At 47.8% G+C, this 19,659-nt stretch overlaps 1 protein-coding gene across 1 annotated transcript in view; it reads right to left on the bottom strand.

Annotated features, from left to right (window-relative positions):
• caskin1 (CASK interacting protein 1) overlaps window positions 1-19,659 on the bottom strand; it is a 651,886-nt gene that overhangs the window by 70,930 nt on the left and 561,297 nt on the right. The window contains exons 12-13 of the mRNA XM_041206678.1: window positions 13,532-13,630; window positions 2,321-2,433 (exon numbers count right to left, since the gene is read on the bottom strand). Of these exons, the coding sequence (XP_041062612.1) occupies window positions 2,321-2,433; window positions 13,532-13,630 (212 nt within the window). The remainder of the gene's footprint in view (window positions 1-2,320; window positions 2,434-13,531; window positions 13,631-19,659) is intronic.

Here is a 19,659-nt window from a genome sequence, read left to right as displayed (position 1 = left end):
TTGGTAATGGAGCACAGGCAGCAGAGAGGGGATTAAGTGTGCAGAGAGAGGAGGAAGAACACTCTCGCTAGAAAGCCCTAGCCACCAAGGCTCCTTAGGGAACATTTCTCCGACCTCCACCTTGGGCAGGAGCTGTGTGTGTGAGGTGCCTCTGTTTCACCAGAGCTGGTGATTGATTTGCACCGTCTCCTGAAACCCGATCTGCAACCGCCCAGCTCCATTGGCTGTCCAAAGTCTTCCAGCAGAGCCTCCCTGAGATAGTTCCAGCAGCTTTTGTACATAGAGTTTGGCTCCCCTTGGGGTGGAGTGGGGGGTAGGAGGCAGGGTGCCTTTAGGTCCAGGTTAGCTCTGAGCCATAAATGCATCTGTGCCTCCTTGTTGCGTGTACAACCACTCAGCAGCATGTTTCGCACTGGGCAAACATTTAGAAGAGCTATTAGTACAAACGTTTGTTTGCTGCTTGACTCAGTGGGCCTGAGTGTGGGGTCATCATGCTTCCTAATCCAATTTTTGCATGGCCGACGTGGATGTTACTCTCTGACTGAAATTTCTGCATCTGCACTTTGATGTGGGAAGATATTTTAAGATTCCTACATTCTGGGGGACTGAAGCTCATCAGACAATGTTGCAAGTTGTCTGATCAGTTTAAAAATGCACTGTCCCGGGGAAAGCAGCGTCTGTCATTTTGAAATGTGAAAACCCCATGCCTTTCAGGTCATTTGGCCATATTGGTGGTCTCAACGGTGTTCAGGGGCACTTAAATATTTGAAGTTGCCTTCAAATCATGACATATTTTTATTGCAGACTGCAGGCAGGATACTGAGGCAAAATCATCATCACTAAATTTCTATTGGCTGCCTGTGGCAAGCATAGACTCCCTGCCTATTGGATAATGAGGTTATAATTGATGTCTCGAAGCTTCAGGCTACGAAGCAACCTTGTACAGATGCCAAACGTCAACTTGTTTATCAAAGGACGATTATCCATCAAATGGTGCTTCGAGAGAGAGTGTGGGGATATAGTTCTCTGGATTTGTTTCCATCCCTGTGTTGCTCAGTCTGTAGCTCCCATTACTTGGTACCTGGCCGCCATGCTCTGGGGCTCTCATTCTGCTCTGCTAATGAGTTCCTTATTTCAGTCATGGTGCCTATAGAGAGGTGCCAAGTAAATGCGGGGTCAGCTCAGGCTGGCATTACTGGATCCTGGAGAAAGCAGCCCATTAACAATGGCAACAATCAATGCCAGCAGGTGGCAGGGCAGTACAGGCACAGTACAGGAGAGATTTTTAAAAAAAGAAAGGAAGCCATGCATATTGTTTAGAGAGCCACTGTCTTCCTCATCCTTACAGGCATGGATATCACCCCGCAGGCTCCAGCAACTGTCAGATGCATCATCTTTGCGTGGGGCTATTTGACCATGAAGGCCATCACAGTTGAGCTCAATGCTGCCCCCTCCTGGGTGTGGTACAAACAAGTATTGCACACACAGCCCAGCGTGTTCAGGAAAAAGTGCCCCTGGCTGATTCCTGCCTAGCGCAGGGACTTCAAAAACAGTCCCGGCTGAGAGAGGCTAACTGAGAACAGAGCAGGGATCGAGCTTGGGATCTCGCTGGCCTATATCTGGGCGTTTACCATTAGCGGAACTTTTGCATATCTCGGTTCTAGTGAAATAAGTGAGGTCTGTGGGACATTAGGGACTGATCTCCTCATGTCCATGGGTACAGATCTTCTTGCTGTCACTCGCTCTTTGAGGAATACTGAAAGGAGTTAATCCAGACTCCGAAATTCCCCCACTTAACATTCATGTCAACTCCGGAGTTCAGAAGAATGAGTGGTAATCTCATTGAAACATATAAGATTCTGAAGGGCCTTGACAGGGTGGACACTGAGAGATTGTTTCTGCTGGTCAGGGATCTAAAACATGGGGACACAGTCTCAGGATAAGGGGCTGATCATTTATGATTGAGATGAGGAGAAATTACTTCCTCCAAAGAGTTGTGAATCTTTGGAATTCTCTTTCCCAGAGGGTTTTGGATGCTCCATTTTGAATATATTTAAGGCTGGGGTAGTAGACAGATTTTTGGTCTCTCAGGGAATAAAGGGAGTGGGCGGGAGAGTAGCGTTGAATCCCAAGATCAGCCACGATCACACTGAATGGTGGAACAGGCTCAATGGGACATATGGTCCACTCATTCCCCTCTTTCTTGTGGTCCCCTTGATCCACAACTATAATGATCCCTCCACGTAACCCCTGTGCTGCTGATCCTTCAGCAGGCAGTTTATCTGTGAAAGTAAGGCCGTTGGTGGGATTTGCACAGTACCTTAGTCCCCTCGGAACCCGAGGTTGCAGCGGTGCCCCCCGCACTCTGGCCGCTTCCAGAGCTCCGAGCGCTCACCACGCTTCCTGTGCTCCCTGCACTGCTGCGATCGCCACCTACACCATAAAAAGGAACAGAGCTGGGATTAAGGTGCTGACTGACAATGGTGAGCGCCAAAAACATACAGGCGTATCACTGGAAGAACATTTTTGGGGCATTATTGGTATTGCAAGTGTTTCCAACCAGTCACCGCCCCCCCCCCCCCCCCCCCCCCCCCCCCCCCCAACCCCCTCCCCCCCCCCCCCCCCCCCCCCCCCCCCCCCCCCCCAACTCCCAGGCCAGCGATTACCACTCTCTGGCCTAGCAGTCATCCGATATTTAATATTTTCTATCCTTGTTCTTCTTACCAAAATGCACCACTTCACAGTGTTAAATTTTAGCTGCCACACAACCACCCATTCTGATACCAGCTTTTTATTCCAGATTTTATTTAATGAGCTGAATTTAAATTCCAAAGCTGCTATGGAGGTGCTTGAGTGGATGTCCATGGATCACTAGTCCAGGTCTCTGGGCTACTGGTCCAGTAACATGAACACTGTGCTACCCTACCACCACCAACACCCCCCCAACCCCAAAAACAGTTTGGATTCCTACCTACAAGCAAATACTTGCTGAACAATTTATTCTGACATGGGAGAGAAAACAGGCTCTTGACCCTTCAGGGTAATGTGGTGCAATTACCATATTATTGGACAAGTAATCGTGAGGACATGAGTTCAAATCCCAGCCTGGCATTCTTAGAATTTGAATTCAGTTTTTAAAAAGAAATTTCTAAAGAGAAAGCTGGCACCAGTAAAAGTGACAATGAAGCTGTTGCAAAAAAAAAAGACCCAACTGGCTCACTAATGTGCTTTAACGGAAGGAAGTCTGCCATCCTTACATGCTAAGATTTTAAAAATTCTGTCATAGGATTTTGGCATCGCTGGCATGGCCAGCATTTGTTGCCATTCCTAACTGCTTTTGATCTCGGTGGTTTGCTTGGCCATTTTAGAGTCCGCCACATTGCTGTGGGTCTGGAGTCACATGTAGGCCAGACCACGTAAGGGTGGCAGATTTCCTTCCCTAAAGGACAATAGTGGGTTGGATCGTTTTTATTTTTAAGTTTCACAGTCACCGTTACTGAAACTAACTTTCAATTCCAGATCTTTTTAAATTAGTGATTGAATTTAAATTCCATCAGCTGCCTGGTGGGATTTGGACCAGCGCTCCTAGAGCATGAAGGTGGGCTTAACAGGATTATTAGTCTGGTGATGTTACCACGACACCACCATCTCCTCAAATGGCCTTCTGAAGTGGTAGTGTAGTTCAGTTCAACTAGGGATGGGCAGTACGCGTCAGCCTTGCTAACATGCTCTTTTGCTGGGAGTGAAATGTTATGTTTTAATACCAGTGTTTGGCACTGAATCTTGCTTTGAGAATGATGTCAACACGTAACCTGTAGATTCAGGATGGAGAGAAAGCCAGCCAGCCTCTGCAGCTCTGCTTTCATATGGAGGCTGGGGATGCCAACACTCCAGGATTGCCCCGGAGTCTTCAAGAATTAGTCTCACTGCACCGATCAACCCAGGGGAAAAATAACAGGAGCATTAAAAGAAGTGCCTTTTTTTCCCTTTTTCCCTTCAACGCGCTTGTATATTAGTCAGACAAATACTAACTAGACAAATGGGAAAAAGAAAAGGCTAAAACAGAATTACCTGGAAAAACTCAGCAGGTCTGGCAGCATCGGTGGAGAAGAAAAGAGTTGACGTTTCGAGTCCTCATGACCCTTCGACAGAACTTGAGTTCGAGTCCAAGAAAGAGTTGAAATATAAGCTGGTTTAAGGTGTGTGTGTGGGGGGCGGAGAGAGAGAGAGAGAGAGGTGGAGGGGGGGTGGTGTGGTTGTAGGGACAAACAAGCAGTGATAGAAGCAGATCATCAAAAGATGTCAACAACAATGGTACAAAAGAACACGTGTTAAAGTTAAAGTTGGTGATATTATCTAAACGAATGTGCTAATTAAGAATGGATGGTAGGGCACTCAAGATATAGCTCTAGTGGGGGTGTTTTTTTTAAAAAATAATGGAAATAGGTGGGAAAAGGAAAATCTTTATAATTTATTGGAAAAAAAAGGAAGGGGGAAACAGAAAGGGGGTGGGGATGGGGGAGGGAGCTCACGACCTAAAGTTGTTGAATTCAATATTCAGTCTGGAAGGCTGTAAAGTGCCTAGTCGGAAGATGAGGTGTTGTTCCTCCAGTTTGCGTTGGGCTTCACTGGAACAATGCAGCAAGCCAAGGACAGACATGTGGGCAAGAGAGCAGGGTGGAGTGTTAAAATGGCAAGCGACAGGGAGGTTTGGGTCATTCTTGCGGACAGACCGCAGGTGTTCTGCAAAGCGGTCGCCCAGTTTACGTTTGGTCTCTCCAATGTAGAGGACACCACATTGGGAGCAACGAATGCAGTAGACTAAGGTGGGGGAAATGCAAGTGAAATGCTGCTTCACTTGAAAGGAGTGTTTGGGTCCTTGTACGGTGAGGAGAGAGGAAGTAAAGGGGCAGGTGTTGCATCTTTTGCGTGGGCATGGGGTGGTGCCATAGGAAGGGGTTGAGGAGTAGAGGGTGATGGAGGAGTGGACCAGGGTGTCCCGGAGGGAGTGATCCCTACGGAATGCCGATAGGGGGGGTGAAGGGAAGATGTGTTTGGTGGTGGCATCATGCTGGAGTTGGCGGAAATGGCGGAGGATGATCCTTTGAATGCGGAGGCTGGTGGGGTGATAAGTGAGGACAAGGGGGACCCTATCATGTTTCTGGGAGGGAGGAGAAGGCGTGAGGGCGGATGTGCGGGAGATGGGCCAGACACGGTTGAGGGCCCTGTCAACGACCGTGGGTGGAAAACCTCGGTTAAGGAAGAAGGAGAACATGTCAGAGGAACTGTTTTTGAAGGTAGCATCATTGGAACAGATGCGACGGAGGCGAAGGAACTGAGAGAATGGGATGGAGTCCTTACAGGAAGCGGGGTGTGAGGAGCTGTAGTCGAGATAGCTGTGGGAGTCGGTGGGTTTGTAATGGATATTGGTGGACAGTCTATCACCAGAGATTGAGACAGAGAGGTCAAGGAAGGGAAGGGAAGTGTCAGAGATAGACCACGTGAAAATGATGGAGGGGTGGAGATTGGAAGCAAAATTAATACATTTTTCCAAGTCCCGACGAGAGCATGAAGCGGCACCGAAGTAATTATCGATGTACCGGAGAAAGAGTTGTGGAAGGGGGCCGGAGTAGGACTGGAACAAGGAATGTTCCACATACCCCATAAAGAGACAGGCATAGCTGGGGCCCATGCTGGTACCCATAGCCACTCCTTTTATTTGGAGGAAGTGAGAGTTGAAGGAGAAATTGTTCAGCGTGAGAACAAGTTCAGCCAGACGGAGGAGAGTAGTGGTGGATGGGGATTGTTCGGGCCTCTGTTCGAGGAAGAAGCTAAGGGCCCTCAGACCATCCTGGTGGGGGATGGAGGTGTAGAGGGATTGGACGTCCATGGTGAAGAGGAAGCGGTTGGGGCCAGGGAAATGGAAATTGTTGATCTGACGTAAGGTGTCAGAGGAATCACGGATGTAGGTGGGAAGGGACTGGACAAGGGGAGAGAGAAGGGAGTCAAGATAACGAGAAATGAGTTCTGTGGGGCAGGAGCAAGCTGAGACGATCGGTCTACCGGGCAGTTCTGTTTGTGGATTTTGGGTAGGAGATAGAAGCGGGCCGTCCGAGGTTGGGCGACTATCAGGTTGGAAGCTGTGGGAGGGAGATCCCCAGAGGAGATGAGGTCAGTGACAGTCCTGGAAACAATGGCTTGATGTTCAGTGGTGGGGTCATGGTCCAGGGAGAGGTAGGAGGAAGTGTCTGCGAGTTGACGCTCAGCCTCCGCGAGGTAGAGGTCAGTGCGCCAGACAACAACAGCACCACCCTTGTCAGCGGGTTTTATGACAATGTCAGGGTTGGACCTGAGAGAATGGAGTGCAGTAAGTTCAGAGAGAGACAGGTTAGAATGGGTGAGAAGAGCAGAGAAATTGAGACGACTAATGTCGCACCGACAGTTCTCAATGAAAAGATCAAGAGAAGGTAAGAATCCAGAGGGAGGGGTCCAGGTGGAGGGAGAATATTGGAGATGGGTAAAAGGATCCGTTGAACTGGGAGAGGACTCCTGCCCAAAGAAGTGAGCCCGGAGACGAAGACGGCGGAAGAAGAGTTCAGCATCATGCCGAGCCTGAAATTCATTGAGGTGAGGGCGTAAGGGTATGAAACTTCTATCTCCTACCCAAAATCCACAAACAGAATTGCCCCAGTAGACCGATCATCTCAGCTTGCTCCTGCCCCACAGAACTCATTTCTCGTTATCTTGACTCCCTTCCCTCTCCCCTTGTCCAGTCCCTTCCCACCTACATCCGTGATTCCTCTGACACCTTACGTCACATCAACAATTTCCAGTTCCCTGGCCCCAACCGCCTCCTCTTCACCATGGACGTCCAATCCCTCTACACCTCCATCCCCCACCAGGATGGTCTGAGGGCCCTTAGCTTCTTCCTCGAACAGAGGCCCGAACAATCCCCATCCACCACTACTCTCCTCCATCTGGCTGAATTTGTTCTCACGCTGAACAATTTCTCCTTCAACTCCTCTCACTTTCTCCAAATAAAAGGTGTGGCTATGGGTACCCGCATGGGCCCCAGCTGTGCCTGTCTCTTTATGGGGTATGTGGAACATTCCTTGTTCCAGTCCTACTCCGGCCCCCTTCCACAACTCTTTCTCCGGTACATTGATGATTACTTCGGTGCCGCTTCATGTTCTCGTCGGGACTTGGAAAAATGTATTAATTTTGCTTCCAATCTCCACCCCTCCATCATTTTCACGTGGTCCATCTCTGACACTTCCCTTCCCTTCCTTGACTTCTCTGTCTCAATCTCTGGTGATAGACTGTCCGCCAATATCCATTACAAACCCACCGACTCCCACAGCTATCTCGACTACAGCTCCTCACACCCCGCTTCCTGTAAGGACTCCATCCCATTCTCTCAGTTCCTTCGCCTCCGTCGCATCTGTTCCAATGATGCTACCTTCAAAAACAGTTCCTCTGACATGTCCTCCTTCTTCCTTAACCGAGGTTTTCCACCCACGGTCGTTGACAGGGCCCTCAACCGTGTCTGGCCCATCTCCCGCACATCCGCCCTCACGCCTTCTCCTCCCTCCCAGAAACATGATAGGGTCCCCCTTGTCCTCACTTATCACCCCACCAGCCTCCACATTCAAAGGATCATCCTCCTCCGTTTCCGCCAACTCTAGCATGATGCCACCACCAAACACATCTTCCCTTCACCCCCCCTATCGGCATTCCGTAGGGATTGCTCCCTCCGGGACACCCTGGTCCACTCCTCCATCACCCCCTACTCCTCAACCCCCTCCTATGGCACCACCCCATGCCCACGCAAAAGATGCAACACCTGCCCCTTCACTTCCTCTCTCCTCACCGTACAAGGACCCAAACACTCCTTTTCAAGTGAAGCAGCATTTCACTTGCATTTCCCCCAACTTAGTCTACTGCATTCGTTGCTCCCAATGTGGTGTCCTCTACATTGGAGAGACCAAACGTAAACTGGGCGACCGCTTTGCAGAACACCTGCGGTCTGTCCGCAAGAATGACCCAAACCTCCCTGTCGCTTGCCATTTTAACACTCCACCCTGCTCTCTTGCCCACATGTCTGTCCTTGGCTTGCTGCATTGTTCCAGTGAAGCCCAACGCAAACTGGAGGAACAATACCTCATCTTCCGACTAGGCACTTTACAGCCTTCCGGACTGAATATTGAGTTCAACAACTTTAGGTCGTGAGCTCCCTCCCCCATCCCCACCCCCTTTCTGTTTCCCCCTTCCTTTTTTTTCCAATAAATTATAAAGATTTTCCTTTTCCCACCTATTTCCATTATTTTTTAAAAAAAACACCCCCACTAGAGCTATACCTTGAGTGCCCTACCATCCATTCTTAATTAGCACATTCGTTTAGATAATATCACCAACTTTAACTTTAACACCTATGTGTTCTTTTGTACCATTGTTGTTGACATCTTTTGATGATCTGCTTCTATCACTGCTTGTTTGTCCCTACAACCACACCACCCCCCCCTCCACCTCTCTCTCTCTCTCTCTCTCTCCGCCCCCCACACACACACCTTAAACCAACTTATATTTCAACTCTTTCTTGGACTCAAACTCAAGTTCTGTCAAAGGGTCACGAGGACTCGAAACATCAACTCTTTTCTTCTCCGCCGATGCTGCCAGACCTGCTGAGTTTTTCCAGGTAATTCTGTTTTTGTTTTTGTTTTGGATTTCCAGCATCCGCAGTTTTTTTGTTTTTATTATTATTAAAAAGAAAAGGCTGCTTGTCTGGCAAGAATCGTCCAGTTGGGTAACGGAGAGTCTGACTATGTTCCAGTTGGTGCGAGAAGGAGGAGTGAGACACAGACATATATGCCAGGTGACAAATGGTGGGAGGGTAGGGGGGGCGGGATCATTGGAGGCAAGAGCACCTTGTGGTGAGATCCCTCCAGGCATACATCCAACCAGAGTTGGCAGCCGTAATGGAGAACTGCAGAAAGCTGATGTAGCGAACCAGCTCCCCATCTTGTCCTACAGTGGGCCTACAGTGTCGCCTATTCCTGAATTTTCCTGTATGCTGTGAAGTGCAACAGCTGTACCGTGACATGCACATCTGTTACTGTGTGAAATTGCTTCCAAATCCACCCCCACCCTCCCCAGCAGAATGAAACCAAAAATGATTGTCTTGCTAGACATCACCTCAGTAATTAAAACGGGATGGCTGTCTGTGAAGAATTAACAAGCAGCGAAAATACGCGCAGACTGGAGTTGTTACATTCACACCTTGTCAGTACAATTAGAATACTGAACCAATTCAACATCTTACGCACATATAATCACTTTCATCAGATGGTTTTGATGGGTCTTTTGTGTGTAAGTAATAGGTCCTCGTCACAAAGCCTTTGAGTGCTAGTGTTGCGTAGAATGTGAAACCTGCTCAGCACATTTTCTGTGCATTCAGTGAATTATGTTTAGCAGCTCGCCTCAAAATGAGTTGAGTTAATCTCTTTACACGTCTGCATGTTTGAACGGACCAGGTTTTTTTTTCAAAAGACTGTGAAACATTTAAACAAACTTAACAACTGTGGGGGAACAATCCTGGCTTTAACCTATTTTGAATGCGCATTTCCCCTATTGTCCCTATGTTTGCTGATTTACATTGACTCAGTTAAGCAACGCCTCAATCTTAAAATTCTCATCTTTGTTTTCAAATCGCTCAATTGCTCCATCCTTCCCTAGCTCCATAATCTCCTCCAGCCCCACAAATCTCCAAAATACCTGCGCCCGCCCACTCTGGCCTCCTGAACATCCCTGATTTTAACTTCTTCAGCATTGGTGGCTATGCCTTTAGTTGCCGAGGTCCTAAGCTCTGGAATTCCCTGCCTAAACCTCTCCACCTTCTTTACCTCTCTCACCTCCTTTAAGGCACTCTTTAAAAGCTCATCTCTCACCAAGCTCTTGACCACCTGCTCTAATATTGCCTTACCTGGTTCAGTGTCAAAGTTTGCTTTAAAACACTCCTGTCAAGTGCCTCGAGGATGTTTTATTATATTAAAAGTACTATATAAATGCAAGTTGTTGTTGTCGTTAACTCTAATAAACTGTACAGCTGCAAGTAAATCTAGAGTACCAGCCCCAATTATAGTATTAACAGCACACATGTCCGTCCTTGGCCTGCTGCAATGTTCCAGTGAAGCTCAACGCAAACTGGAGGAACAGCACCTCATCTTCCGACCAGGCACTTTACAGCCTTCCGGACTGAATATTGAGTTCAACAACTTCAGGCCATGAACTCTCTCTTCTGTCTTTTTAAATCCCTTTTTAAAAAAATGGTTTTAATATGCATTTTTTATTTACTTATTATTACTTTTATTCATTTATTCATTGGTTTATCCCTTTTTAAATCCCTTTTTCTATCATTTTTCCCCAACCACCGCTCCCTCCCCCCACATTCCCCCCACAAAAAGGGCTCTGTCACTTGTTCCATGCTCTTTCACAGAGTGCTTATCCTTGTTCTGCTACTCACACATTCTGCTATCTTACCTTTATGCCACTATCAGCATCTTCTTTAGCCCATACCACTACCATTATCACTCGCTTTGTCTTGTGTCCATGACTTCCTGTCAATCTCTCCTTAGTCCCTACCTATTGCTAATCTTCTATCCTGCTTTACCTGCTCCACCACCCCCCACCTTAAACAGTATAACATCCATCACATTTCTACTTCTCTCGAACTCTGAAGAAGTCATACGGACTCAAAATGTTAACTCTGTTTTTCTCTCTCCACAGATGCTGTCTGACCTGCTGAGTATTTCCAGAATTTTCTGTTTTGATTATAGTATTAACAGCCTTGTGTGATGTTTGTTTCCATATGTTAAATTTCAATCTAATAAATCTCTAACATCTCTAACACTGATATTACCCTGTGTGTACTAGTTTTGAATTCAGGCATGCACTATTTGTGAACATTAACAGATTGCTAAAACAGCAAATGGACAGAGGAAGATATTGGGGTAGGCCTGCCTGAATAACATGCCTCTGCAATACATTTCTAAGTGCTTTATTTCTTTGGTACCCCAGAGCTTGAAGCACCTTTTTATAGGTCATTGATAAGATCCATTACTTGGAGCTGGGTCATTTTGCCTGGTTTAAAATCACAGTAAAGAGAGATTAAAGAAATCTCAGTACCATAGCAAAGGGACCTCATATTGATCTGTAAACACATTGTGACTAAAATCACATGGCTTGGTTTCAGAGCCTGTGTTTATCAATGATTAGCACAGTTCCCAATCTGTGACCCAAGCATTTTCAGACCAGACACAGATTAAATGTAAAAATCGTTCTATCCCTCTTATAGGGAGGCTTCATTACCATTCTGTCAGCGAGATGCTCACTGATGGGCGGGGGCAGGAAACCTGGTTGTGCCATCGTGGAATGAAGCTGAGCTTTGTGGGGAGGGGGGGGTGCTGTGATAGCAGTGGGGGAGTTCCATGGAGGGTCAGTCAGTAGCTGGTTGATTTTTGGTTAAAAGCCTTTTGCTTCTGTGGTGGGTCCCTTTAAGGAACACCAGTCAAGCCGCTGAGTACGATGCACCAAGGGCTGGAGTGTGTACGGTGCACATTCTGCCCACTGAATCTTAAAATAGCATCAGGGTCCCATTGACATTGTTGGACTCCCAAACTGGAATGATCTAATAAAAAGATGCCCCAGGGTTTCCGGTGGTGTCTGGATCGCCCGTATCAAGGCACCCACCAAAATGAGGGGGACCCAGACACTGGTGGAATTGCAGAGTAAGGGCAGCGTGTCAGGTCACCCTGGTTTATAATGGGTTAATGAGGAGAGTACCCCACTACCCGCTTTCCAATGGTCCCTTGGCTCCTATCAAGACACCCAGAAAAATGGTAGCAATGGGGGCCTGTGAAAGTGGACATTAAAATGCTGTGCCACTATCATTGTGGCGCTACCACCCCTTTCCATAACCACCCTTTCCATACCCAACGAGGCAAGGAAAATTGTCTCTCTCATTTTGAAATGATCTTGTCTAATCCTGTTCGCACATAGATGAGTCTGTTAAATGAGGCACTTTGTTTGCTGAAATGAAGGTCATGTGACTCCATTAGCCTCTAGTTCAACTTTGAACTTGGAGCACATTAATTCACAGAATTTGCTGGCCTGGTTGGCTCTTAAATAGGTGACAAGAGGACAAATGACAAATAACAAACAGTGGACACTGCTGTGCAAAAGTCATGAAGCCCAAAGACATGAGAGAAGTTATTGATTGTGATGTTTTTGTACACTTACGGTACTTAACATGATTTTTCTCTCTGGTAATTTAATGGAGTTGCATGCGAACCTGTTTTTAAATAAAATCATATAGCTTACAAGTGACAAGGTTCGATGTCTTAATTAAATTCAATTCTTGTTGAAAATATTTCTAGTTTTTCACACCCATTCCTTGAAGCAACCTGACTTGGCAACAGTTTTGTGAAAACGTGACAAACGCTTGGCCAAGTATTTCAAACTAAAATCCAACTTCATAGAATGATACAGCACAGAAGGAGGTCATTTGGCCTGTCATGTATATCTTGGCTCTGAAAGAGCTATCCAATTAGTTCCACTCCCCGGGGTGGAATCCAAACTCCAGCAGGACTTTTACTGAGGGTTTTAAAACTCCACACTGATTCAACAACAGCAAGTTACATTACATTTGACATCACTATGCATGCAAGGTTTAATGCTGACATCAACATAATGAGGCAAACTGGAGCAGACTGACTTTGGTTCCTGGATATATCTGCTTGAGAACACAATGAGCTTCAATCCTTTTGTTCTTGTGTGGCCAAGTTTGATTGGGCTGATTTGGCAGATGAGCCACGTGTTGACTAGTTTGGCGCCAAATTGAATTGAGCCAGTTCATGCTGGCTCTAGGGTTCCCACTGCAGACTGAAGGCCAGGGTTTGGACCTCATCTGATCCTTGTAGGACAGTATGGCATAGGTTTGAGTTTCCTGCTGAAAGGTTAGAATTTTCCAGGACATAATGGGGCAATAACGTGACCTGCAGTTTTCGCTGAGAAGATTCTGGCCAACTGGACGCTGGGATTGAAGAGACGAGACTACACATGGTTACCAGAGAATTAGGTAACCACCAGGAAAATGGCCAATAAGTGGCAAACCAACAAAAGGAAAGGCTTGTGTTTATATAGTGCCTGTCACAACCTCAGGATGTTCCAAATTGCTTTGCAACCGCAATTAAGTTCCGGTTTTGTAGCGTAGCCACTGTTGTAATGTAGGAAAAGTGCCAGTCAACTTGTGCACAGCAAGCTCCCACAAACAGCAATGTGACAATGATCAGATAATCTGATTATATTTTTAGGTGTTGAGCAAGGGATAAATATTGGCCAGGGCATCGGGGAGAACTCCTGGGGACAACAGTGTTGTGCCTTGGGCTAGGGTGCAATAGGAGTCATAGCGAGTCAGTCAGAGTTCGTTGCTGAAGCTGAAATGAAATGTGGTTGGAGACATTTTCACGGAATCTACCTGCAAATGGTTTCCGTAGCACCCAGATCTCCTCAGGCGCGGTCGTGACTGGTTGCACTGGAGACGGATGGGAAGGACTTGACTCAGAGCCTCGGGAACCTGCAGGAATGTCAGTCACATTTTCAATGTGCTTTTTTGTTTCTTTTTCCCTCCTCCATCCCTTTTCACATTCCAGATGAAATGTTGATGTTTTAACAGCAATAAGGCAGGCTCTGGCATTTCCCTTCTAAATCTCTATCATGGCAAAGAGTAGGACGGGATTGATTTGATGTGAAACCCAGCAGTTCACTGCATGTCTAATTTTGCGTTATACAATTTAACAAAAAAAAACACAAGTAAAACTAATTCAGCAGATTAAAGTTCCCTATAATCTCGATCATTAAACGATTGATGCCATTTCCCCATGCTATTAAAGTTAAGAAGTTATAAGTGAGGCCTAGTGAATGATTATCCCCACCAATTTATTTCAATCCTGATTTTATGCTTGTCAAGTCCCATCCTTTGTGGAGTTTTCAGTTTGAAGATTTGCCCTGTTTTGATGATGCTGGGCCTTGTCTTTCCTCTGCACTTCATTTCACTGCTTCTGGTGACGGCACATCCTAGCACAGTGAGTTACGTACATTTGTGGCCTAGTCTATAAATGGGCCATCCTCCCTTTCACTCTCTCCTGTGAAGGTACATTGTTGTCATAGGCAGGTGTGGCAATGTAACCTATGTGATGAATTGGGACAGGGCTAAGCTCAGTGTTGTGGGTTACCAGAGTCCTAGAAAGCAGGTGTGCCACGTGCTCCCAGCTAGAAAAGCAGAGACATCCTTCAAAACACACAGAGAGACATACAGCAGACAGATTACAGATGATGAGGAGAAATACTTCACACAGAAATACAAGAAGCCTTGAAGGTCAATCAGTTACTGTGCACAATATTTCACACAACTTGAGCCCTCTTCACCTTGATTCTTGTAATGTTTCTATATAGCCAAAAGATTGCCCGGCCAATGGGCACATGGTATTAGATTACCAGGAAAAATGATAAAGAGCCGCTGGATCAAGATTGCAAAGAAAATAGGTACGCAGCCACTGGATCATCAGGGGAATGAACACAAGGACACTAGATCTTCTGGGGAATGGGGTCAAAGCCAACAGGACATCAAGAGCATTTGGAGGAATAGCTACTTGGTCATTAGATCATCTCGGGAAATGGAATAAAAAGCTGCTCGGTCAGCTGGGTAAATGGGCACATAGTTGCCTTTTTAAGGACAATGACATTCCCTGAAGGGCAGCTTAAAAAAAGCGAACAGTATAACATTTCTATTGCCTGAAAAATAAACAAATGCAATTCTGCTTCATTTTCTTTCAGTGCAATAACATTACAGCAGCACCGCAAAGGGTTCATTTCTGATGCTTCACAAGTAGGTCAGGAATACATGATTGTTTAGCAACCCTAGTTACAAAGGACATGGAGTCCACTGACTCGTTCCAAATATGTCTGCATTGATTTAATCCACTTATCTCCACCCACACTAATATCAGCCATAGGTGGACAAAGTCTTCTGTCATACGAACTATTATGTCTTTCGAAACCCTTCCATACAAATAAACATCCTCCTGAAAGTAGGCCAAGGAGCATTGCACAGCTATTGTTATAGTGCCCATCTAGACTACTGTCCCAAAGCTGGAGGCAATAGCAACTTTTGATATGCCTGTGTGACCTTAATTATTTAATAAATAAAAGTAAATTCAAGAAGGCAGCTCACCACTGTCTTCTCAAGGGCAATTAGGGATGGGCAATAAATGCTGGCCCAGCCAGTAATGCCCACATCCCATGAATGAATGAAAAAAAAATAGAGACTTGCATTTATATAGCTCCTTTCATGGGCTTGAGACATCGCAAAATGCTTTATAGCTAATGAAGTATTTTTGAAGTGTATTCCCTCTAATAACACGGGAAATACAAGCAGTCAACTTGCACACGGCAAACTCCCAGAAACAGCAACGTGGGAATGACTAGACAAATCTGTTTTTTGATGTTGGTTGACAGATAACCATTGGCCAGGACACTAGGATGACTCCCCTGCCCTATTTCAAATAGTGTTGTGGGATCTTTCTCCTGAAAGGAAAGAGGGCACTTGGGTTTAATATGTCAACCAAAAGGTGGCAGCTCTGACAGTGCAGCACCTCAGCCTAAATTTTGTGCTCAAGTCCCTGGAGTGGGACTTGAATTCTTGGGGTCGAATCATCCCAGATTTGCACTAAGTGCGTTAGCGGGTGAGTCAAATGACATTTTACCCACCAGCTGCGATGGCGGGTTTTCACCATATTATCCCAAACCTGCCAGATTATTTATGCAATCCCGAGAAACACGCCGTTTCCATGACAAGCGGGATCTCATGCTGCATCACGCTGGGAATCATATTTAAAGTCCATCTGTGTGCACACCTCTCAGTGCTTCCAGACCATGACTGCTGTAAAGAAGACATGGCCCTGAAAGTCAAAAAGACTGCAACCCCCAGGTTCAGCGATGCGTCACTGGAACGCCTTTTGGATGCAGTGGAGTCCCACTGGGATGCCCTCTACCCCTGCTCTGGCTGCAGGATGAGCAGCAACAGCACTAATCTGGCTTGGGAGGTGGTGGTCAGTGCCAATGCCCCTCCAAAGAGGACAGCCACCCAGTGCCGCAAGAGGATGAATGATCTCCTTCGTTCCGCCAGAGTAAGTCACTCTTCTCATGACTCTCAACTCACACACTCACAAACCCATCACACACCCACAGGGCCCTCACTCACTGCCAGCTCATGGGACATCACCATGCACTCTCTCACACTCACCGTCATTGTCCTCATCCTGTCCATGGGACCACTCACCACCCACACAGGCCAGGCACATTTATCACCTGGCCTGGCAGGCATCCTGCTTGCACTCTCTCCATCTCTATTCATGCAGGACAAGCTGGGACGCAACCAGAAAAAGCGGTCTCAGACCGGTGGAGGAATGCCTGAAATCAAGGTCCTCACGGACTTTGAAAACAGAGCCATCTAGCTGGCCGGTGAGGGTCTGGGCCAGTCCTGTGCTGACTGTGAGGTCGGTCTGCTCTACCAAGTGAGGATCCAGCAGTGCAACATCCATCAGGCAACCATGCTGTGAGTGATGTGTCCTCTTTCACAGGCCACTGCCATGCACTAATTATCTCCCCCAGCTTTCAGACACATCTGGAAAACAGCCAATGCAGTCCATGACCCAGGGCCTCCAATCAAGCCCCGAACAAACCTCTGAAGAGGAATCTGGAGGCACTCTCCTTGAAGTCCCATCACAGCGCTCACCCACACCCTCCACCAGCACAGAGACACACACCTCGGTGGGACCTAGCTTTGGAATAGCCTTGGGATCACAATCTGGTGAGCACATCACCCTGATCCACAGCAGGCAGCGGCAGGGACCTCCCTGGCGTCCGGCACTCAGGGGGCTGCTGGAGGCCAGAACATTGCTGAGTCCGAGTCAGATGACAAGCCTCTGGACTCAGTCATGTCACAGTTGCTGGAGCTGCAAAGGCAAGCTCGGGAACATCAGGAAGGGATGTCCACTGCATTCCTCAGATTGCAAGGCACGATGGAGGAGTCAATCCGCCTTCAGTCTGAGGTGATAGCGCTGGCATGCCAACGCACTGAGATCAACACTGGTAGGATAGCAGCCGCCATGGAGACCCTGGTCCAGAACATCGCTCCCGCACTGCTGCACTGGCTCAACTCCATCGCTGATGCTAGTTGCCCTCAGTATGTGAGAGGGGTGCCGGACAGCTCAATCTCACTCCAGCTACCCCTCCTCCTCAAGGAGTCAGCCACCCAGATGACTCCGAAAGTGTCTGGCCCATCCAAATCCCCTCTTCCTGTGACCTCAGCAGCTCCAGCTCCACCGGCCGAGGAGGGTTTCACTGCCACACAGCAGGACCCTGAAAGCAGGGCAGGGCCCTCCGAGTCTCGGCCCTCCAAGGGACGCCTGCCAAGGTCATCACAGACAGGGCGTAGCAGTCAGCAGGCTGCCTCCAGCTCTGCTGTGGATGTCCGGGGAGCACAAAGATGTAGCAGCAGGGTTAGGAAAGTTAAGAAAAATTAGTTGCACATCCTGGGCATGGGTGTTAATCACTTGTACACAATGTTCACTATCGTTAATAAACTTCCAAGAATGTCTCCCTGCCTGTGGCTCCTTGTTCTGATGAGCAGTGTTCTTGTCACTCAGATGTGAAACCTTTCTGCACAAGACAAAGGCAATTGTCTCAGTCCAGGCCTGTTCCCCATGCTCTGTGCAGCCTTCAAACCCAAGTGATGGTCCAGCCTCACACTCCCTGGACACATTACTGATGCCTGCACCTTGACGGTATTTGTCATTGCTGCCAGAATGTTGTGGGCTGGCATCACAGTATGCCGTCATTTTCTCTGTGTGCTCTCAGCACCTTTAAGGTGGGGCTGGCCCCCATCTCTTCAGCATCTGTGACCAGTAACGATGTGCTCCTGGGCTCAGGTGCTGAAGGCAGATAAAGAATCAGATGCTTCTAAAGTTTCATGGCTGTGTCTCTATGATTATGACCCAGATCACGGACTGCAAGCGAGCTGCCCTCGGCCAGATAGGAGTCAGACATTCTCAGAGGCTGTGTGAAGATTTAGGAGTGTCCTCACTGCATGTCATCATCAACTTCCTGCAATCGAGCTACTATTAGGTCTCCACTGTGTCTCCATGACAGGAGCATTCTCAGGGAGGGTATTCAAGTTGCCATAAACCAGGCTGGAGTCAAATGTTCACAGATGCAATGTGAGGATATGTGGGGTCACCTCACTGCATGTTGTCATCATCCTCCACAAATCTAGCAGCTATTAGGGGCTACCTAGCATGCCTATCTCGCCTTGCCAGTGTGTGAGCCTCATCCCCATCATTGGTGCCTCCGAGGACCTCCTCACACTCATCCCCATCGGTGTCCCCCTCTTTGGAGGAGACGTGCAGCTCCTCCCTCTCCTCCTTAGCCAGCTCATCACCCCGCTGGAGCACCAGTTTGTAAAGGGCGCAGTAGACGACGATGATGCGTGACATCTTTTGTGGACTGTATTGCAGGGCTCCCCCAGACCGGTCCAGGCACCGAAACCTCATCTTCAGCATCCCGATGGTCTGCTCCACCAAGGTGCGAATTGCAGCATGAGCCTCATTATACCATCACTCTGCTGCAGTCTGAGGCTGCTGCACGGGTGTCATCAGCCACGGCCTCTGTGAGTAGCTATTGTCCCCGAGGAACCATCCCTGCAGCTTCTGTAGACCCCGGAAGGCTCCAGGGATCTGTGACCGACTGAGAATGTAGGAGTCATGCACATTCCCTGGAAACCATGCACACACCTGCAGGATGCATTTTTGGTGGTCGCACCCTAGCTGCAGATTCAGTGAATGGAACCCCTTTGGTGTTGCGCATGTGTTGCGATGGAGACCTGAGCGCCACATGAGAGCAGTCGATGGCACCCTGCACCTGTGGGAAACCCAAGATCTGGGCAAATCCAATCACTTTTGCATCCTGGCTGTCCTGGTCCTGGGTGAAATGCACAAAGTTGTGTGCCCTCGCAAAGGTGACATCCGTGACCTCATGGATCCATTTGTGGTTGGAGGCTTGAGAGATTCCACAGAGGTCACCTGTCGAGCCCTGAAATGGACCACTGGTGTAGAAATTGAGCACTGTGGTTACTTTCACAGCCATTAGCAGTGGTTGCCCTCCATGCCTGTGTGGCACCAAATCCTGCAGTAGCTGGCAGATGTGAGCGACCAGTTCCCTAGACATGCGCAGTCTTCAGCGACACTGGTTCTCGGTCATCTGCAGGAATGAAAGGTGATGTCTGTAGATCCTGAGTGTCGCTAGGTGCTGACCAGCTGTGGCTCTTGGGCAGTGTGTGCGGAAGCCCCAGCTGTCCCTTCCTCCTGAGGGTGCTACTCTGCTCTCTGAGCAGCCATGAGCCTCAGTCACTCTCTCCGCCATCATCTTCGCTCTCTGTAGGCCATCAGGCATACAGCTAGTTCACCAGGCTCCATGATCCTGATGTACTCCTCCTGCAGGATGAAAGAGAGAGTCACGTGGTTAGCATGAGCGTACTAAGAACCTGTC

This window comes from Carcharodon carcharias, chromosome 15 (genome assembly GCF_017639515.1).
Source record: "Carcharodon carcharias isolate sCarCar2 chromosome 15, sCarCar2.pri, whole genome shotgun sequence".
NCBI classification, from domain to species: domain Eukaryota; kingdom Metazoa; phylum Chordata; class Chondrichthyes; order Lamniformes; family Lamnidae; genus Carcharodon; species Carcharodon carcharias.
The sequence above is the reverse complement of the archived record's forward strand: the minus strand, read 5'-3'. Positions and strand labels throughout refer to the sequence as shown.